The 21,018-nt window shown below is 38.2% G+C and overlaps 4 protein-coding genes across 4 annotated transcripts; 2 read left to right on the top strand and 2 right to left on the bottom strand.

Moving 5' to 3' along the window:
• Nucleotides 1–43: 43 nt before the first annotated feature.
• LOC119080213 (ribosome maturation protein SBDS-like) lies at nucleotides 44–1,003 on the bottom strand. Its single transcript, XM_037188452.1, has 2 exons — nucleotides 783–1,003; nucleotides 44–704 (listed from the first exon to the last, which is right to left on the bottom strand). The coding sequence occupies exons 1-2, from the start codon at nucleotides 896–898 to the stop codon at nucleotides 62–64; spliced, it is 759 nt and encodes a 252-aa protein (XP_037044347.1). The 5' UTR covers nucleotides 899–1,003; the 3' UTR covers nucleotides 44–61.
• Nucleotides 1,004–1,385: 382 nt separating this feature from the next.
• Nucleotides 1,386–9,425, top strand: LOC119081085. The gene is made up of 18 exons (XM_037189827.1): nucleotides 1,386–1,709; nucleotides 1,778–2,099; nucleotides 2,157–2,712; nucleotides 2,778–2,951; nucleotides 3,011–3,212; nucleotides 3,270–3,469; nucleotides 4,125–4,323; nucleotides 4,387–4,717; nucleotides 4,776–5,343; nucleotides 5,423–5,596; nucleotides 5,651–5,849; nucleotides 5,918–6,120; nucleotides 7,417–7,636; nucleotides 7,710–8,007; nucleotides 8,070–8,664; nucleotides 8,721–8,897; nucleotides 8,955–9,144; nucleotides 9,202–9,425. The coding sequence occupies exons 1-18, from the start codon at nucleotides 1,584–1,586 to the stop codon at nucleotides 9,361–9,363; spliced, it is 4,896 nt and encodes a 1,631-aa protein (XP_037045722.1). The 5' UTR covers nucleotides 1,386–1,583; the 3' UTR covers nucleotides 9,364–9,425.
• Nucleotides 9,426–10,512: 1,087 nt separating this feature from the next.
• On the top strand, nucleotides 10,513–19,531 carry LOC119080210 (nose resistant to fluoxetine protein 6-like). Its single transcript, XM_037188448.1, has 13 exons — nucleotides 10,513–10,809; nucleotides 15,294–15,442; nucleotides 15,532–15,678; nucleotides 16,128–16,242; nucleotides 16,302–16,349; nucleotides 16,956–17,102; nucleotides 17,165–17,525; nucleotides 17,588–17,756; nucleotides 17,822–17,901; nucleotides 18,501–18,614; nucleotides 18,674–19,011; nucleotides 19,067–19,339; nucleotides 19,407–19,531. Exons 1-13 carry the CDS (start codon nucleotides 10,740–10,742, stop codon nucleotides 19,460–19,462), a joined length of 2,067 nt encoding a protein of 688 aa, XP_037044343.1. The 5' UTR covers nucleotides 10,513–10,739; the 3' UTR covers nucleotides 19,463–19,531.
• On the bottom strand, nucleotides 11,810–14,426 carry LOC119080211 (SET and MYND domain-containing protein 4-like). The gene is made up of 4 exons (XM_037188449.1): nucleotides 14,228–14,426; nucleotides 12,615–14,095; nucleotides 12,104–12,441; nucleotides 11,810–12,030 (listed from the first exon to the last, which is right to left on the bottom strand). Exons 1-4 carry the CDS (start codon nucleotides 14,261–14,263, stop codon nucleotides 11,990–11,992), a joined length of 1,896 nt encoding a protein of 631 aa, XP_037044344.1. The 5' UTR covers nucleotides 14,264–14,426; the 3' UTR covers nucleotides 11,810–11,989.
• Nucleotides 19,532–21,018: the final 1,487 nt, after the last annotated feature.

The raw sequence follows: 21,018 nt of genomic DNA, 5'->3' as shown, positions 1-21,018 counted from the left end.
CGTTGTTGTAGTTTTGGTTTTGTGGATAACAGCTCAGATAAAATCCAAAAACGAAATTAATTTATTCTTCCGTCACCTCCACCGCCTCGTCATCAATTACATCTGTTTCTGTTAAAATTAAGACGTCCAGTTTTCCAGTGCCCTTAGAGTCTGCGGAAATGATGTCGCTTATTATCCTCAGACTACCGGGAACGATTATTCCAACCAGTGTCAGATTGCCACTATTCCAACTCTCTTCCTCCACCTTGCTACAATGCTGAACAATTTTATCTTTCATCTTCTTAGCATCCTTACCGCAAATGGCTATTTTAATTCGCATGTTGGTTCGCTCGATTGGAATACTCTTCTTCAACAGCGACGTAGCTTCGATTGTCTGCTGTGCAACAGTCTGATGCGGTTTCACTGAGAATCGGATGTCTTTCAATGCTTGTTCGATCATCTCTACAGTGTACGGACATTTGGTTTCGGAATTCACACATTCATTGGATATGTTGGTGGCTATGTCCTTGAACAGCGAATCTGATTGTGAGTGACGTTCTCTTTCCGTCACTTGAAGCTCGCCTTTTTCCAAGATTTCCTTGCAAATTGCATCAACATTGTCTGTGTTGAATGCTGCCATTAAATCGGTGTTTTTAGCCATTTGTCGTTTGGACACATTGAGAAACACTTTCCGTGATCGCAGAACGTCGTCAATATCTTTTTCACTGTGAAAATGAAATCACAGTTTGTTCAAAGTCCTCTGTACTGTATAAAAGGTTTGTTTACAAATTAGCAATGCTTACATGTTGTTTCTCCACGACAAAAGGTTGTCTTTGTGGCAGGCGACTTCGAAGCGTTTACCACACTTCTTAAGACGAACCACTGATATTTCATTTGTAGGTGCAATTACTTTAGACATTTCCTTTCTTCAATCACAGTCCTTTTTCAATAAAATTTTAACTTTTCTTCTCCGCTTCGTTTTGTCGAATCTTTACGATTGTAAACATAGTATGACAGGCGATATAAAGTGCAGATTTTAGTCTTCTTTTTTCAGCGCGAATAAGTTTTGTTTTTGAAAATTAAATTAATTTTAAAGAACGATTTGCCAATCTGCCTGCATATCAAAGAGACTTAACATATCAGATCTTACACATTTTTGATAATTTTGGGTACAAAAATAAACTGTGTTCTTGCCAAACAGGTAGATTGTGTTCACAAGCATTACACTAGCAGAAGACTTAACATTTTTTTAAAAGAAAATCCTGATCGAACTAATATAACATATAACCTTGAATATGAAAATAACACAACAGGACGAACGTAATTAATGTGATGCTAAAGTGTAAGAAATTTCAAACGGTTCGCGCTAAATTTGGAAATTGTCTGATGAAGGCTGTTGACATTACAAGTAAATAACTAGTCAAATGTCTGAATGTGAAATTTTATTTTGAGGTGAAACTAGACATCGACTAAATAAAATATTCGTTTTAAGAGGAAGCTTAACTTTTAAGCAACTGTGAAAATATTGAACCTGTCTGAATACGGTCCATTGGACTACTCCACCATTCGAGTTAAACCAACGAACAATTTCGATTCCAATAGCAATGGATTCAATGTCAACAAAACTTTGTCGTTTGTGTCTCGAATCGAGCGATGAAATGTTAAATATTTTCGAAAACCCTCAAAACTCGACAATCCCATCGATTTTGATCAAACATTTCTGGTTCCAGGTATGTATTGCGTTATTTTCCGTTTGTCAAAAACTATCACAAAATAGGATGAACCTTATTTTCCGTAGGTTGACAAAGATGATGGCATGCCGCAGTGGCTGTGCGAAATTTGTTGGATACAAACCAAAACGTTTCACCACTTCTATAAAAGAGTGGAGATCCGACACGGAAACTATAGCAGTTCAAATGCCTTGATCAATTCAATAAAGCAAGAACGAATTGAAAGTCCAACCGAGGAGCAAATGAACCATGAATCTTACACGGACCTGTATATAGTGAAGCAGGAAGAACCAGACCCTCCAGCTCAAACACCTCATCTGTTAGAAACCAAAGAAGAAAACTGCGAGGACAATGCCTTTGGCTACAATGATGGCTACAATCTTGGCGAAAGTAATTTTGGTTGTTTCAGGTCTGTGATTCCAAATGTAGCTCAAAATGAATTTTTAGGTGAAAATTCGCAGACCTCAGACGAGGATGACCAGCCGTTAAATAAAAAATCGACGTACTACGACATTGGAGATGTCAGCACTACATCGACACTAAATACTGAGACACAAGACTCAAGATCTATTAGGCTTTCAAAAATAGCGCAACAAGACGCTCAGATCCGTGATTTTTTCACAATGAAATGCGAAATCTGTACCGAAGACATCAAATTTGAAAGTTTGACGAATGCCAGAGACCATTATCGCAGTGTTCACGATAAAAGTGGATATCTAATGTGTTGTGGGAACAAGTACCATCGTCGTTACCAAATATTGGGTCATATCCGCTTTCACATCAATCCAGACGCATATCAGTGTGATCAGTGTGATAGAATTTTCAAGGACCGACAAGCACTCAAAACTCACGCCGACAATCATGTGCCACTTAATTTACGTCCTCATAAATGTAGCTTATGCAACAGTAGTTTCACGAAGGCAGGTTCGCTGAGGGTTCATGTGCAAAATATTCACTTGTCGGTTACGGGTGAAATGTTGCCTTGTGAAAAATGTAGTAAGACGTAAGTCTTTTGGGTGTTCTAGCTAGCCCCAAACTAACTGAAGTTATTCTGAATTTCGATTTCAGTTTTCGATCTCCTATATCGTTGGCCTCTCACATTCGAAGTGTTCATGAGTTTTCGCTGGAGCATGTATGTGAGATATGCGCTCGTCGATTTAAGACGAAGCAACTACTCAAATGTCACATCATGTCCGAACATTCAACGACGACGAAAGCTCAGTGCGAGATGTGCGGTGCTTGGTAAGGAATCAGATTATTAACGAAATGGGTATTTGGTTTGCTAACGCAAATGTTTACAGGCTGAAACACGAACTGAGTCTACGTAAACACTTGAAACGGTGTCCCCAGTCGTCAAACTGTGAGCCAGTCAATTGTCCTATTTGCGACAGAGTCGTACCAAACAGACCTGCATTAAGTGGTCATATTCAGCGTGCTCATGGCACGAAAAGACACCAGTGCACATTTTGCGACAAAACATTCAAAACACCTAAAGGCTTAAAGGTAACTTTACCAAACTTGATGTAATTGCGCATAATTAATCGATTACAACGCTTCTAGGAGCACACAGCAATTCACACGGGCGAATATTTGTACGATTGTCAGTACTGCGACAAGAAATTCAAATCGAATGCGAACATGTATTCACATCGCAAGAAGATGCACTTGGAAGAATGGACCAGAGATAGAACCAACACATTAGCGGCACAGAATAAATCGGATCAGGCTGAAACGAGGGCTGAAACGTCAGACGAATCCTCGTAACTATGAAGTGAATAAATGATCTGTCCATTAAAATAGGAAATAAAACTTGAAATATTCAAATGAGAGACCTTTTATGATTACAACGACCCTAAACGTTGTAATCATATCCTCTGGAACACATTTACAGTAACTTTTTTACTTCACCCCTTTGGCTCCGAATGCAGACTTTTTTTATAAAATTTTGTTTCTAAATTTTTTTTGCGTCCTTGTGTGCAGAATGCGTCACCCTTAGTGATCTCAGTAAGTAGACACACTGACTTGCGTCACTTTCACCCTTTAGGGTTTGTTTTGTGTACAGCACTAGTAACTGACGAATTATCCGAATTATATTTACATTAATGATTTGCATGAACTCTGTGAAAAATTCCTATTCCAGCAAACACAACCCAAAATATGCGAAGAATGGGACGAGTTAAACGATCACGAACTCTATGTGAGAAATTTAAACGTTTCGCGCTATTTTCGGAAAGAGACACATTAGAACAGATGGCCATTGACAGCGTTGACAGCATTTATGTCTTGCAGAACATAAATACATAACAGAGAGAGTGAAATTTTATTTTGAAACGAAACTAGACATGTAAAATCGGCCAAAGATATTTTGTTTAAGGCAAAGCTGACGTTTTTTAAGTGATTAAGATAATATTGAACCTGGCTGAACACAGTCCATTGGATTACCCCACCATTAAAATTAAACAAAAGCATAATTTCGATTCCAATAGCAATGGATGCAATGTCAACAAAACTGTGCCGTCTGTGTCTCGAATCCAGCGATGAAATGTTAAACATTTTTGAAAACCCTCAAAACTCGACAATCCCATCGATTTTGATCAAACATTTCTGGTTCCAGGTATGTGAGTCGGTATTGTGTAAGTTTTGTTTGTGATGTGAAGATGAACCCTGATTTCCGTAGGTTGACAAAGATGATGGCATGCCGCAGTGGCTGTGTGAAATTTGTTGGATACAAACCAAAACGTTTCACCATTTCTATAAAAGAGTGGAGATCCGCCACGGAAACTATTGCAGGTCAAATGCCTTTCTCAAGATCAATTCAATAAAGCAGGAACGAAGTCCAAGTCCAAGTGAGGAGCAAATAGACCTGGCACAACGCATGGACTTTCAAATAGTCAAGCAGGAAGAACTAGAACCTCCAGAACAAATGCCGGATTTGGTTGTCACCAAAGAAGAAAATTACGATTACGATACTTATCTCGATGGTTACAATGAGAACCGTTTTGGCGAAGGTAATTTTTGAAGATCTTTGTATATTCAGGTGATGCAAATTTAGAGAAATATTTTTAGGTGAAAATTCGCAGACCTCGGCAGAAAGTGACTCACCGTTCAACAAAAAATGTAAGAACCAAGACACTGCAGATTTCAGCGCCACAGCAACCGAAGAGTGTTCACTAAATACTGACACTGAAGACTCAACGTCGCATAATCTTTCGAAAATAGCGCAACAAGATGCTCAGATCCGTGATTTTTTCACTATGAAATGTGAAATCTGCACCGAAGACATCAAATTTGAAACATTGAGGAAAGCCAGAGATCATTACCGCAACGTTCACAATAAGAGTGGATATCTGATGTGTTGTGGGAACAAGTTTCATAGTCGCTACAGAATACTGGGTCACATCCGATTTCACATCAATCCAGAGGCATATCGATGTGATCAGTGTGACAAAAGTTTCAAGGACAAACAAGCACTCAAAACTCACACCGACAATCATGGACAACTTAATTTACGTGCTCACGAATGTAGCATATGTGGCGGTAGTTTTATGAAGGCAGCCTCATTGAAGGTTCATGTGCAAAATGTCCACTCGTCGGCTACAGGTGGAATGTTCCCCTGTGAAAAATGCAGTAAGACGTAAGCTCTTGTGGCCGTTCTAGCCATTGGTTCCAGCTAATAACAAATTAACTAAATCTATTCCTAACTTCGATTTCAGTTTTCGGTCTTCCACGTCGTTGATCGCTCACATTCGATGTGTTCATGAATTTTCGCTGGAACACGTATGTGACATATGCGCTCGTCGATTTAAGTCGAAGCAACGCCTCAGAAGTCATATCCTATTCAAACATTCAACGCCGACAAAAGCTCAGTGCGAGAAGTGCGGTGCTTGGTAAGGAATCCGATATTCGGCAAAATCAAAATTCGTTTACGCAAAAGTTTACAGGCTGAAACACGAACTGAGTCTTCGGAAACACATGAAACGGTGTCCCCAGTCAAACTGTGTGCCAGTCAATTGTCCTATTTGCGAGAAAGTGTTACCAAACCGACCTGCATTAAATTGTCATATTAGTAATAACCATGGGACAAGACGTCATCAGTGCACATTTTGCGACAAAACATTCAAGACACCGAAAAGCTTAAAGGTAACTTTACTAAGCTAGACTCGATGTCCAGCAAAGAATTAATTGATTCCAAAATACCTCGCTTCCAGGAACACACAGCAATTCACACGGGCGAATATTTGTACGATTGTCAGTACTGCGACAAGAAATTCAAATCGAATGCGAACATGTATTCACATCGCAAGAAGATTCACTTGGAAGAATGGAACAGAGATAAACCCAAGGCAAACACATCAGTAGAAAAGTTGGATCAGGTTGAACCTGTAGAGGCTGAAATGACAGTGGAATCCTTGTAGCTGTGAATGAATGATATGAATAAAGCAACAATTACATTGTTGACTGAAAATTTAACAGTGAATCGATTTATTGAATGCGCATGTAACCGAATTGGAGTCGAAACATTTCACGACAAAGTTCATTGAACAATAAGTTCGCGGTGTAATGGATATATAATGGCCTTGGTGGATATCGAGATGTGCGACAATAAAGACTTCATCATTTAGTCAGTCGTCACCTCCTTTTATGAAAGATGGAACAGCCTTAGATTATACTTCTCATCGAATAAGCTAAACTTTAAAGCCAGAAAACTTAAATCAGGCCTCACCAAACATTCAAGAAAAAATCAGCGAATGTCCCACGCACTTAATTGATTTTTAGTAAACTTTAAGGAGCTTACGCGAGCTTCGGATCTTCTTAATTCGAATGTCAAAATCTCAACTTTTCTGTTAATTTGAACGCTCCATAGGAAAACAAAATCATCAAAGTGTGAAAATAATACTCATGGGTAGGGTCGAATCCTGAACTACTTACGAAATTCGTAAATATATGAAAATCGTGAAAAAGTTCGGGTAAATCAGAGATTTGTCGTCATTTGCAATTCATGTATGTTGTTCTATATATATATATATATTGATCGTATGGTTCACATTAATTTCTTTAACAAGTTGTTTTGAAACTTTTAGTTTCAATCAAACACGTTGAAGTTAATTGCGGCTTGTCAACTTTCGGCACCCTGGACTTTACTTAAATCGTCGAGGAATGCCTCCAAATAAATTTCTAAAAATCTAGAATTCCGTTTTGGATTTTTAGAAATTGCTGATAGCTGCAATCACTACTGTAAAAACACTGTTTTCAAACGTCAATGTCTAATTCACTTAACCAATTTATTGCTTCATTCGTTGCTTCATTAAGACTTTGGAGTCCGCCTCTGAATCGACGAATAGGGCATTCGTTTAGAATATGATCCATTGTCTTGACGATGTCAAGACCGCAGTCGCAGTACGTGGAATTCCGAAACCTCCATTTATACATTGTTGTTCTATGAGAGTTAATCAGAAGATTAGAAAAGTATTCTAATGGCGACAACAATGCAGAAGAAGTCTTTTAGAGAGCTCTGCACTGGTTTATGAAGGGGAAGGGTTTATGAACAAGAATCACAGATTAAAGATTTGAATTTCTAAATCATTTTTCCAAGTACCTATGTATAACTGACTCTGAATTCAAATGCAACGACCAACTAAAAATCTACTACGACACCGAGAAAATGTAATAAAATGCAAAGCATATGACCCATATGACCAGGAAAGAGCGGGATAGAAAATGAGCAAATTTTGACGTTCGGATCAAATGTCAAATTTACTAAATTGCATTGTTTTTCACTGAATAAAAACAAATTCAACTACACTGCAATGGAATCGACCCAGCTTTGTCGTTTGTGCTTAGACACCAGTGACGATTTAGTGAATATTTTCGACAAATTCCAAGATTCAACAATTGCTTCGATTTTAAACAAACACTTCTGGTTCCAGGTGACGTCGTACTCACCTTTTAGTTGTCGTTGAGTTAACTTTAATGATTGACTGTCTCATTCTATTCTGTTAGGTCCATAAAAACGATGGCCTGTCTGAGTGCCTTTGCCAGATATGCTGGACCAACACAAAAACCTTTCACATTTTTTACAAAAGAGTCGAGCTACTTCAACAGGACTTTTGGAATTCAGTGGGGAAAGACAGTGAAATGGATTCTTCTGACTTAATAAAACGGGAACGAAGTGCTCCATTGGAACCCGATTTTGATAAAGTGAAGTGTGAAGAAACAGAATCAAAGCTAGAAGTGATTCACATCGAAATAAGCAAAGACGACGGTTCGGGTTACAATGACGATAACAGTTGCGATCAAAGTAATAAGCTTTTTGAAATAAAAATTTGCTTCGTCTTGCATAGCCCTTCTAATTTCGTTTAGATGACATGGTGCACATCTCAGACTGTGAGGACTCAATGTCGGATATAAAACCAAGCGAAAACTGCACAGAACACGAAACACCAACACCAACCGATGAATGTAAGAGTGACAACGAAGACGATGATTTGGACGAATCGTATCCTGATGCTAACGCACAAACAACTAGTCGATGTAAGAAAGATACAGCCAAAGAGGACGCACAAATACGCGAATTTTTCAGCATGGCCTGCGACATTTGCTCTGATAAATTCGAAACGTTTATCAAGGCGAAAAATCATTACCGGCTCGTTCACAATACAATCGGTTACCTTAGCTGTTGCGGAAAGAAATTCAATCGACGCGGACGTGTATTGGACCACATTTATCGTCATTTGAATCCGGACGCATACCGTTGTGATCCGTGTGGCAAACGATTTGCCGATAAATTTGCATTGAAAAATCACATCGAAAACCATGAACCGTTTACATCGCGTGCGTACAAGTGTAGCTTGTGTTCGAGTAGCTTCACGAAAGCATCAAAACTGGCTCAACATGAGCGACTGAGACACTGCTCGGAAGAAGACAAAAAGTTTCACTGTGATAAATGCAACAAAAAGTAGAAAACAGAACGCGACAGGTTTTTTGGAATTCCTAATCTCTTATTCATTTCAGTTTCGTGTCGAAATCGGTACTGGTGTCTCATATTCGCGGTGTTCATGAATTTGCATTCGCCCACGTTTGTGACATATGTGCTCGTGTATTCAAAAGCAAACATGTCTTCCAGAATCATATGCAGGAACATTCGACAACTACTCGACCGAAAATGCAGTGTAATGTCTGCGGTGCTTGGTAAGTATACTGACTATATCAGCCAATCATTCCTGACACCAATGTGATTTACCTTAGGTTGAAACATGAGGACAGTCTTCGAAAACATCTGAAACGCCACCAGGACACGTTTGCCAATTGTCCAATCTGCAACAAAGTGCTACAGAACAAACATTCACTGGGAAATCATATCCGAAGTGTTCATGGCGAGAGGAGTCATCAGTGTACATTGTGTGCAAAGGCATTCAAGAAGGCTATCGTTTTGAAAGTAACAAAAATCAGAATAACTTCTTCCGTAAGTGAAAGTGACTGAACGCTGTTTTAGGAACATATGGCTCTGCATACTGGCCAGGATCTGTATAAATGTCCATATTGCACAAAAACGTTCAAATCAGGGGCGAATATGCATGCACATCGAAAGAAGGCTCATTTTGAGGAATGGACCCGAGATAGATCTAAACGATTCACACCCACATCCGTTGAATAACACATTGTTTATCTCATTTTTTGTTCTCTTTTTTTACTCGGAATATAAAATTTGCAATCGAAGTTGTTGTAAAATCCAATGTGGCCGCCGGAAGCCATTTTGTCAGGAGACCGGAAATAGTACTGACGCTTTACATTCGTTGATACGTTGGTACACAACACGGTATCGTGGCGGAAGCGATTCTGTAGTATCAGACTTGTGACGGTAATTCTTCTATATGTGAGACATGCAGTTTTCCGTAGCTCACAGGCAAGTATCGACAATAACGGCACAACTCTCTCTCCATTTCGTATTATAAAAATGTGGGTTCCACTCACATTACCATTAAGAAGAGCGTAACGTTGGACTTATCTGTTTTACATTTTCAGGTGGGTTCATTTGGTAAAGGCTCGATTTACTGGTAGTCCCAATTTAAATATATTATTCCCATGCCCGAACAGAGTTTCCCGAGTATCCCAAGATCATCGCTAGACTACATACGCGAATTTCTAATTTTCTTTTAGAATTTCTCTTGCCGCAGCGATAAGTAATAGGAGGAACTGAATGGTCATCAGTGGAAAAGGTGATATAAAATTTAAATTTGTCACTGCAAAGGGCATCGGTCCCACCTAATCATGGAAAGTATTTTGGTAATTGGTGTGAAAAATTCGAATATCTTGACTCGGCACTAACTCTGATCTAAAATAATACTTTTCCTTCATTCGCGTGTGTCATTAGTAAAGCCGAACTAAGAAAGTTAACTTTCCAATGCGAATTTCCCATTTCCATACAGTGTGCAGGTACATGAAGTACAGAATGATGATAAACAGGTAAGCATAATTGTAAAATATATCGATTATATACAGCACACGATGCACAAGTATCACATACATAGTGGAAATGCATTCGATAAATGGTGCACGTGAATTTTTTTCAATGATAGAAAAGCTAAAGCATGAAACATGAATTTTCGTTTGTGAAACCACAGATCATCCCATTTAATAGCAGTCAGCAGTGTATGCATTACATCAACCTCATACAGATGAAATGTGTTTATTAAGTGATTTGTTGTGATCTACTCGGTCATCTGCTCGTTTGATAGAATTAGAAATTCATTTGATTTTTTCAGCTACAATTTCCATTGCTAGCGACAAAGTCAATAAAAAAAAATTGAGGAAAATTAGTCGACAATTTCTCGAATTGAATGAAAAAGTTCGATTTCAATCGAAATGTGTTTTAACATTAGTCGACAATTAATCGTTGAATGAAACAGTTCGATCTGAAATCGAAATGTTTTAACTTTAATCGCAGAAATTTTAAACAATTTTAAATTAAATCTTATGACAATCGCTTTGTACTTTGTTGTTGATCGGTGGGCTATTTAGTGTAAATTTAAAATGGAACGGTTTGCAATATTAGTAACAATGCTGGTTTGCTCGTGGCCTGCACTGAACGGTGATGTTAACAGTAAGATTCCAAAAAATAGTGCTATCATAGAATCAGGCATCTTATGTTGTTCATTTAACAAAGAAAACGGTATAATGTGACAGTAGTCATCTAACTCATTATTTACTGTGTGAATATGTATCCTTCGAGTCCGGGAGAAGTTTTCATGAGTAAAGTTTATTGACAAATGTATTAACTATCAAGTGTCTCTGACACAAGATAGAGAAAAGCTTTTAAGCGAATTCGATTCCAGAACTCACATCCTGGTTAGTGCTGGAAGGTGGAAATCTCTATTTTTCTCTATATAACACAATGAAGAAATTGTTCACAGTCGATATTCAAAGTACTTAATCCTTCGTCGACTCAAGTTAACTAGATAACATCAGGGACCCTCTATGTATAACTACTCCCATCTCCATGGTCCAGCTCCAATATTGACCATCTACGAACTCAACCTCAAGAATTTCATGCTTCGTCGATTTAAAAAAAACGAAAAATCGGCTAAGAACTACTCGAGTTATCATGGTAACAAGCGTCAGGGAAGTATGACTCAATACAAGAAATAATTCAAAAACTGACACTCTTAAAACCCTATCTCGGTTGAGGTCAGTTCAGGGTTTCCGATGACCTCATACTTTCAAAATCATTCGTTTGTCAAAAGTAGTTCCGTTTGAGCCCTGCAAGTTATTCTCACGAGATTTCTGAAACATTTCTTAATTAACGGTTCCACCCGCGAATCGATGAATTTCTTAAAATTGTATTCGAGCGATAAATTTATTCTGAATTGGATCGAAATTCAAACAAAAATTGCAGCAGATACAATGTGAAAAAGGGAACGAATTGCTTTCCAACAGTAACTTCAGAATAGTATAACTACGATATTGATATTGATCAACACGCCAACTACCCTGTGTTGCTTCAAAGTTACTTAAATCAATTTTGTTCAAAAATCTGACTGAATTGTGCTGTGTGTAAAATGAAACATTTTCAAAAGTCGATTCTTTGAGGGCTTTGATTTTTACTAGCCTGAAAAACCGAAACTTATTGCACGGTAACTATCCATTCATAAATAGTGAGATAAAAATTGAACAAACTTAAGTCAAACGAATTCAAGTTAAAAACAAAAATGGAAAAACTTAAAATAAAAATGGAAAACCTTAAAATAAAAATGCCATAGCCGTGTCAACAGGGCCCACGGGGCTCACTTTTGCAAAGCAGCACTGTACTTCGCCTGATTTTTCTCTACACAAAAAGAAGGATAAAAATTTGGCGATAGAATAAAACTCTTCTAATAACAACAGTAAAGTGTACTCACTCATCGTTATCTGAAGCTGCGAAGCCAGATTGCCATGTTTCAACACCAAAGCTCGATGCATTTTCCCAGCAATATCATACAGTGCACCAGTCGGATAATGTTTGTTTAACGTGCTCAACAGTGCGCTGAATCGATTAATCATTTCGACATCTTCGTTCAAATTGAAAGTTATCGCATCCACGACGGCTTTGATTTCGGCGTTTAGGAAACCGAACGCAAGATGTTCTTCGTAAATCGAAGGATAATTCTTTTGGCAAGCTTCACATTTGCAAGTGAATCCGTAGACAAGCTTTAGGATATGCTGCCTCTCGTCCTTCTTGCGCTGAAAGTGGTTCGTTCTGAAAAGGAGAATACTGAGTTGATTTGAGCTTGAAGAACACTCTATAAGGAACAACGGTCGAATGAGAAATAACGCTGAGCCGATGAAAATCTAGACCGATTTAACGTGACATTCGACTCGATAGCTTGTTCCCCGTAGAGCGTTAAAACGTGAAAATTTATGTTCAATTACCGCTTCAGGCACAGCAAAACTTCAGAATTTTTGTTGATGTCTCGCGTAACGTACGACACGATCTTCGTTCCAACAGCAACTGTTGCCATATTCGGCGCGCAGGAATGATTATACAAACTGGAAAACGGATACATGCCCCGGGCAAAAACATCGGACGATTTAAAGTCTGCCATTGCTTCCAAGTTCACATCATCATATTCGTAGCAATTGATGGAATTGATGGATGTTGTTTGTGAATGATGGAACAGAAGTGATATCAATACGTCTCGTTCTGCGTCCGTTCTGAGCATTTCACCGAATTTCGTTTTTTCGATGAGGTGGTGGTACAGGAGAGCGATTTTGCAACCACGCGTAAACAAATCGTCTTCGATCCGATTCTCTTCGTTGGTGCACAGATTTTCGATTTGACTGTAACGGTCTCGATCATCCAAACCAATTGTATGATCAAATGAAAACACAGTCGCGTTAGCGGTCTTACTGTGCTCACGAAAGTCAACCAACTCTTGAACCGTGTCAAACATGGTGAACGCCTTTACTGCCAACCGAAAGGTCAAGCCAATTTCGTGGAAATTATTCCAAATGTAATCAGCAATTGAACATTCGTATTGATGGAAACCCGTTTCCGATTCGGTCAAACATTTTTGCGAACAAAACATCGTGCAGGTGCACGCCTTGCACGGAATCAAATTCATAAAATTCTCAGCAAAACAGTTGGCGCACTTCCGATATCGATGCTCCTTCTCCAACGAAGCAAGGAATGGGTCCTCAATCGAAATGATTTGGCCGGGTTTCAATTCCTTTGTAGTAACTATGTAACGCCCCTTTTGTGGGCTGGTTTTCATTTCCAGACAATTAGCGATGAATGGAATTTTCGGATTCGCCGGTAGGCTCAACTGAGGCTCGCAGTGTGTTTCGTCGATGTCAAAACAAAAATGTTTCGACTTAAGCCGATTGAAATCCTTCATTTTGAGACACAATTTGTCAATGCTGTGAATTTTCGACATTGGATCGTTGGCATTTATACCAACTTTTATGGCATTCATGTTCGTAACGCAGTTTGCTTTGCGTTGATTCAATTTATCCATCAGTCTTTCGGGGCAGCCAGCTTTCACAGCAAGGTCAATGTTTTCGAGACACGCGTCATACTTTTCCCATTCAAAATACACAGCTGATCGATTAGCAAACCCAATGGCTAATTCTTCGCCAGTATCTTCTGCCCAGCAAATACTCTGATTGTAGAGGTCCAGTGCCTTGGACAGATCGGTATCAGAAGTGAACAATTTGTTGCCTTTGGTGCGTAGCATCTTTGATTGCTTGTTGCATTTGATATTTCGTACGATCTCGGCGGTAATGAAATTCGCTTCTTGCAGCCATTCTAAGAGTTTTTTGATTGCGGCTACATTTTTATCCCGTCCAAACGTCACATGTCTTCCACATGATTTCGTAAATTGACAGAAACGGCACAATCGATCGTTGATTGGCTAGAAAATATGGGACATATTGAAATGAAGTCGCTTTCAACGATTCAAATAGTTTTAGGAACGTTTCATATGGTTAAGGTATGGTTCTGACGAACAAACAATTTTTAATTGATTTAATTGTATGTAACGTACCCCTACTCCCATTGCACTAATGCGGATGGGATCCATTTTGTAATTAAATGATTTCTCCGACAAGAAAAATTTGTAATTTCGTTCTGATTACCAGAAACTCTATAAAATGTACGCCAACCACGTTTAACACTAACCAACTAAACGTTTTAGCACAGCATGCGTAAGAAAGAAGTCACTTTTCGGTGCTGTCAGAGGCATAGTGCTTGCCAAAATTTGAGTTATACGAATTGATTTGGCGGTAAAGTAATTGTTGAACATAATTCAACCAAATAATGTAAATTTCGATTAATAGCAATGAGTGCAATGAGTGATGCGCGTGAAACATTCAGAGATATGCTGGAAAAACTAGTGAAAATTGAACTAGTGCTTTCTCGCCAATAGCTACTGATTGACCAATCATATTTTCCTCAAATGTTAGATGTTCAGATACGTCTCATCAATACCTTTCACACTACACGGTTTTTGAGCGAAAATATGCTTGACAAAATAGTGAAAAACAGGCAAAGCGAAACAAGACAAAATACTGTTCCGGGAACTTCACTCCAAACTTCTGTTGCTATTTTGGAGCACTTCCCATTGAGTTGCGACAACTTTTCTACTGTAGAACTTTATGCTTAACAGCAACAGAAGTTTGGAGTCAAGTTCCCGGAACAGTATTTTGTCTTGTTTTGCCTGTTTTTCGCTAGTTTTTCAATAATATCTCTGGATGTTTTCGCTCAAACATCGTGTGCTATACGTCAAATGAAAGGTATTGAATAGACGAAACAAAATATTTAATTTTTAAGAAAATCGGGTTTGTTTAAACAACAACAACTATTCGCGAGAAACCAAGCAAAACTGGATATTTTTCTACTTTTCCAGTTTTCCCGCACCTCCGAAGGGATAGTATAATACTCAAAGATAGTGTACATTGAGCATACCTATCGACACTTATTACGGGAATTGATATTACTGCCTGTTATAGCATGTGAAACTCTTGTTTCTTTTGAAAAGTCTTTCATCCAGTTCATGATCCACTATGATCCAGTTCATCAGTCATCAGTTAAAATCTCCATTCATATTTCAGTGACCGAATATTACAAAATGCCACCAATCTTCGAATTGGAAGATTACGACCTGTGCATGGAAGAATTCCCCAATCATAAAAACATTTACTGCTACACCCGTACGCAGATCAAACCAAACGAAAAATCGGAATTGTGGCTGTACATGCAGGTAAATAATATATCATGCAGCATCAATACAGCGACTAATATAATTGGAGAGGCAATGGAAATATTAATTAAAAAATTATTTGAGACCAGTCATTCTCATCGAATGTAAAGAGACATTTTCGTCATGATCGTTTAAATCGAGGTATTTGTATGAATTGGTGCATACCGAAGGTGAAGAGCTTCGCTAGAAGTACACAGAGAGAATATTATGTCGAACGTTTTGATAATAACAGTGAGGTAATAGTATGTTGTGTTACAAGTATTGTAATGTTGATTTTTTCAGCACAAGACCCACGAGCGGAGCGAGTAAGGAAAATTGGGTCGTGTGCTGAAAAAATCTCATTACAATACGTGTAACACATCATGCTTTGTGCCAACCGAGAATTGAAATAGACAAGAGCACGAAAAATCATAATTTTCATTGTAAACAATCACTCTTCAAATTTGATCGATCACATTGCTTTACATTTTCTCAAACGAATGCTGTAACAACTCATACAAATTCCATATCAACACTGCTTTGAGTGTTGTAATATCACATTAAATGGGTGCTGAAATAAGTCACTTTACAACGCTAAAATGAGTGCTGAAAAGAGTCGTATTTCAATTCTCGGTGGAACAAAAAATAATGCAATTTTGTTGCGACAATCATTGCAATTATGAGCGTTATATACTTTTGCATCTAGATTACGTACGATCCTAATTCGATACAGAACGCTTTGTCCTCGAAGGTAAAATATGACAAAGAGATTAACATTTGCGTTAACTACAAATTGAAGAAGCAATACGGTCTAATGGCTTGTAATAGAAATGCATAGTATTCGAAGTCCATCCGTTTCATAATTCTTTTCTTTTCGCAGACTCTGAAGTCGAATATTGTCTGACCAATGCGGATTATCGATTGCCAGGTAGGAAAAGTGCTGCGATTTTAGGAAATGTGATTTTTCCTCTAACTTAGCTTTAGTTTCGGTTTTAAATTTAAAAATAACGACTCTCAGCTTAAGAGTGTTATCGCCAAATCTTCAGGTGATTGGGGAACAAGCGGTCTCCGATTTTTATGAGTGATAGCTCGTTGGATTCGTCTTTCAATTCTAGGAAACGCGCATCTTTCACTTTTTCTAAAATAAAATTGTTTTCTGTGAAAAGCGTTCAAAGGTGAAGACATGTCAGATGTTACCGAAAACAGCTTTTCGACAATAACTCAAGACCTACAGGTAGAGTATATTCACCGTTTGGTGCTGGTAGATCCACGAGAGTTATGACTAAAAATATAGTGAATGTTCGGAGAGTCCGCCTTCTCTGCAGCTTCGATGTTCCACGGAACTGAGTATGGGGTGTTGTAGCTGGCGTCACCCACTATCGTTCCACATATAAATGAACCCAGTACTTTTGTGCTGCAAGCCGACAGAAGTCTTGGGAAAAATTAAAGTCGGAGACCGCTTGTTCCCAAAGTTAAAAAAATCACCTGAAGATTTGGCGATATCACTTTTAAATTTCCGTTAAATTTTTTCTAGATGCTCTTGACATCGTCCTAGCAATTGTATTTTTCGCTTTAATACTGATCGTCGCAACATCGACTTACTTCGATTTTAGACTGAAATTGCAGAATTTCGGATGCAATCGAAATTCGGAACATTACAAAAATCCAGTGCATGGGCCATGTAAAAGGGAATGTTCACATTACGAACAAATTAAACCACTAACCGCCGATTGTCTTACACAGATGCATCAGTAGTAGTCTCATTTTCCATTCCACGAAATTGGTATCGGCTCACGGCAAAAGTCCATAGCCAAACATCAGACGATCTTCGGCCCGTACAAGCTCTTCGATTTCTAACAATGTTTGGTGTAGTGATCGGACACTGTGTACTATTTATGAATGTTATGCCACTGTACAATCCCGAATACATGGAAAAGAATTTTTATCGCGTCGTGACGATGTTTTTAGTCAATGGTACGACCATCATTCAGACCTTTTTCGTGATCAGTGGCTATTTGTTGTCCATTCAATTTGTTAAATTGCAAGAAACGTCGTCGTTTAGTTTTAAGTATTTTTGGACATCAATTTTGTACAGATACTTAAGGTGAGGTAAAAAATGACTGAGGACCAAATACACTACCCTAACAACTAGCTACATTTTACCAGATTGACACCGGTGTACCTCTTCATCATCTTATTTCATAGTACATGGTTGGTGTGGCTACAAAACGGTCCGTTGTGGCCACACATAACGGAAACGGAAAGAACTTATTGCCGGAATAATTGGTGGGCAAACTTACTGTACATCAACAATATTTTCACGTTATCCGAACCGGTATGAATGACGAAAATCTGTAAATTGTGATCAAATTTTAGCATACAGGAACTTTACTCTATTAGTGTCTTCAGCATGGTTGGTATTTGGCTGCTGATTTTCAAATGTTTGTGGTCGGTGTCGTAATGCAGCTACTATTTTGGAAGTAAGTTGAAAAGTAGTTGATCGCGGAAATCGCTTTTAGTCCCCAAGCAAGTACATAATCGGACAGTGGGACGTTAGCGTAGTTTCCTCTTGAAGTTTTTTATGTTGTGCTACTGAGTAAGACTTATCCATTATGAGGCCCTAGACAACACAAGCTTTTACTTGAGGCTCGGAGCAGGTCATGTCAACCTGCAACCTGACCTGTACAACTTAAAACTTTCTTCTTATTTAGACCTGACCCTGTTTCGCAATTCAGGTTAAATCTGAAACAGGTCAGATCATGACAAATTAAGTTTGGAATATATCAGGTCAGGTCAGATCGAATTCCGGTTAGATCATGTTTTCCATTTTCAGGTTCAGGTTAGGTCAAACACCGACCGATTCCGAGCCTTATCACACATCAATCTGAACAATAGTTCAGTGTTGGTAGTACAACATACTAGGATGCTTCGACTAGTCGTGTTTTTACTCTTCCGTGGTTTTTACCATCAAGCTTAAAGTGTCATAGATTTTCTGAATTTCCACTGTAGAATGATTTTTTCTTACAAACTTTGACACATACCTGGCAGCCTTACCGTATAATCCCTTGCAAACTTACAGATATCCTCGATGCAAAAAATTTGTTCTAAGTGCAGCCATTCTGATATCAGCCGTCATACCTGGCGTAATAACGTATGTGAACCGATATGATGGAGCGTTTATGATACGTCCAGAGTAGGTAGTGACTTTACGCGATTACTACGTTATCCATAACAAATCCATATTGCATTTAGAGCTGATCGATATTCTCACTACTATGACGACATGTACCGCAATGTGTACGTACCATCTTACATGAATTTTGGTAGCTTTGTTTGTGGAATGATAGGAGGAATGGTATACAACAAGTTCAAAGACGACTATAAAAAATTTAGCCGGAAAACAACTCTTGTGATTTTATGGTATTCCATGATACCATTTGCTATATTGCTACTACTGTCTGCGTTCATATTTTATGAAAATAATTTCGTAAAGCCGGCAATTTGGATTGCACTTTATGCAGCCGTAATACGTAACCTGTGGGGTTTTCTACTAGCATCGTTCATAACGGGAGTGGCGTTCGGATTAGGATGTATTGCATTGAAGCGATTTCAACCATTCCTATTGTTAATTTGTTTGAATTTCAGGGATTATCAAGGACACAATGTCTCATCCAATATTCCGATTTCTCGGCCGATTAACATTTTGTGCTTACTTAATCCATCCGGCAATTATTCGACTGTGCATCGGTAATATAAGACAACCAACATATGCGAGTGATATGACGATAGCCGTTCAGGTGTTTTCGGTGTTCGTATTGTCTTATGGAGCTGCTCTACTTCTCTGCTTGGGAATAGAGCTTCCCTCATCAGCTCTGCAAAGACATTTTGCTGGAGGGCAGAAGAATAATGATAACGGTGGTATGTTGCCGGACCTTTCTTCTTAATTCATATAACAGAATTGTGATTTTTATTAATCTCATGGTAGAGACGTCCACATCGACAGAAGACTACCAGATACATCCGAATATTGAGTTGAAATAAATTTATCAAAACATGGCAATGGAAAATAGTTATATCTCTCTAGAGCAATAAAAATAGATTAGGACTTAGCTAACGACACAGTTTTGACTATTGTCTGAAGTTGGATCTTGCGTAAACACATCACAGCACAATAGAGAGGTGAGTGTTGAATAGAATACCTGAGCGTACCTTGTGTCAAGTTCGTAAAATAAAATTTACGAAGTTGTCAGAATGATGTATTGTACTTTACGAATTTACGACATCGCGTGAGCTTTAGCTCTCACCCTAATAATCACCCGTGATAATCTTGTGACTGTTTAACTCAATGGATATCTAGAATGTATATTTTGACGATTTCGAAGTTTTGTACCGAGCCAAAGCACTGACAGTGCGTTGACCGAGCCATCAATAACAATGTTCGCAGCTTAACCTTTTAAAAACGGCTGCTCATCTGTTATCGACGCAGAATACAAAAATGAGATCGAGCTTATATCTTATGTTATGCATAACATTGGTTAGACGTAGTAAAGTCAGTGACGATATCGCAACACGATACATGCAAGCTGTTAATTGAAGGTTAACACAGACAGGGTAAAAAAGGTTTTGTTGAGGTGCATGACAGTACTGTCTTCAATTTCTCATAAGTGTTAAATGTTTGGCCTTACATACGAAAATAATCTAAATCCCACATGCCCGTTAACCCAGGCGTCCCACTTGTCCGAAATGTCCGAAATTTTACACATTTGTCTGAAATTGTCCGAAATGTCCGAAATATTCTTCAAGACCTGACCAGAATTAAATATATAAACTTATTAAAGTCTCATTTTCAAAAAAATTGCCTGCGGCGCGCTTCACAGAATTTTTGATTGAACTTTCAGTCTATCAATACTTTGTCCCTAAATTTTTATTCACTTGACTGTAAGTCATATGGGTCTTTATGGCAGAAAATACCGGAAAATGTGTATAGATACCGCGATCACTATAATTGAAAATTATGTGGAAATATGACGTTAAATATGAAACGTTAAATGTGTAATATTTTTTTAACTTGAGTAAATCTAAATCGATTTTCAAAAACGTTTTGTTCGAAGGAGAACTGAATTCCTCAGGTCAAGTTTTTAAATGGGCGTTATCAGCTCAATGGTCTGGGAGTAGTTCTCGAAAAACCGATATGCTCATTGTTTCTGTTCCTATGGAACACGATAACTAACTCAGCTAATTCAGCTAATTTTCTAGACCTGGTTTTCATTCAAAAAAGCATTTCCTCAAAAAAAAAATCCTGTTTTTCTGATCATGGTACTCGGGCATAATGTTACAATTCTTCCTTCGAGTGAAAATCAATAAATCAATATTAAGATAATAATATAACGAGTGAGCACAGCGAATGAATATGTTAGAAAATAGCTGTAGCTCTAAAAGACAGCCACGTTAAGAGTTTCCTGCGTCACATCTTGGCTGACTCCGATATCTTTTTTAAGTATTTTTTCAGTATAGTCGACATTAAAAAATTTCGAATAGAAGGGAGAATATGATCGAATTTTTGAAGTAATAGTAGGAAAAGTAGACAAAAATTCCAA

This window comes from Bradysia coprophila, unplaced genomic scaffold (genome assembly GCF_014529535.1).
Source record: "Bradysia coprophila strain Holo2 unplaced genomic scaffold, BU_Bcop_v1 contig_350, whole genome shotgun sequence".
Classification (NCBI taxonomy): Eukaryota; Metazoa; Arthropoda; class Insecta; order Diptera; family Sciaridae; genus Bradysia; species Bradysia coprophila.
Note: the sequence above shows the minus strand (reverse complement) of the source record. Positions and strands in the feature narration are given on the sequence as shown.

Bases quoted from the DNA above. Each gene is read 5' to 3' on its own strand.
- LOC119080213 (XM_037188452.1), bottom strand. From the start codon at position 898: ATGTCTAAAGTAATTGCACCTACAAATGAAATATCAGTGGTTCGTCTT. The intron at 705-782 runs GTAAGCATTGCT...TCATTTTCACAG, and splicing joins TTGTCGTGGAGAAACAACAT to TGAAAAAGATATTGACGACG.
- LOC119081085 (XM_037189827.1), top strand. From the start codon at position 1,584: ATGGATTCAATGTCAACAAAACTTTGTCGTTTGTGTCTCGAATCGAGC. The intron at 4,718-4,775 runs GTAATTTTTGAA...AAATATTTTTAG, and splicing joins TGAGAACCGTTTTGGCGAAG to GTGAAAATTCGCAGACCTCG. The intron at 8,665-8,720 runs GTAGAAAACAGA...TATTCATTTCAG, and splicing joins TGTGATAAATGCAACAAAAA to TTTCGTGTCGAAATCGGTAC.
- LOC119080210 (XM_037188448.1), top strand. From the start codon at position 10,740: ATGGAACGGTTTGCAATATTAGTAACAATGCTGGTTTGCTCGTGGCCT. The intron at 16,350-16,955 runs GTAGGAAAAGTG...AATTTTTTCTAG, and splicing joins TGCGGATTATCGATTGCCAG to ATGCTCTTGACATCGTCCTA. The intron at 18,615-18,673 runs GTAGGTAGTGAC...TATTGCATTTAG, and splicing joins GCGTTTATGATACGTCCAGA to AGCTGATCGATATTCTCACT.
- LOC119080211 (XM_037188449.1), bottom strand. From the start codon at position 14,263: ATGGATCCCATCCGCATTAGTGCAATGGGAGTAGGG. The intron at 14,096-14,227 runs GTACGTTACATA...CATATTTTCTAG, and splicing joins TTAGTGCAATGGGAGTAGGG to CCAATCAACGATCGATTGTG. The intron at 12,031-12,103 runs GTGAGTACACTT...CTTTTTGTGTAG, and splicing joins GCAGCTTCAGATAACGATGA to AGAAAAATCAGGCGAAGTAC.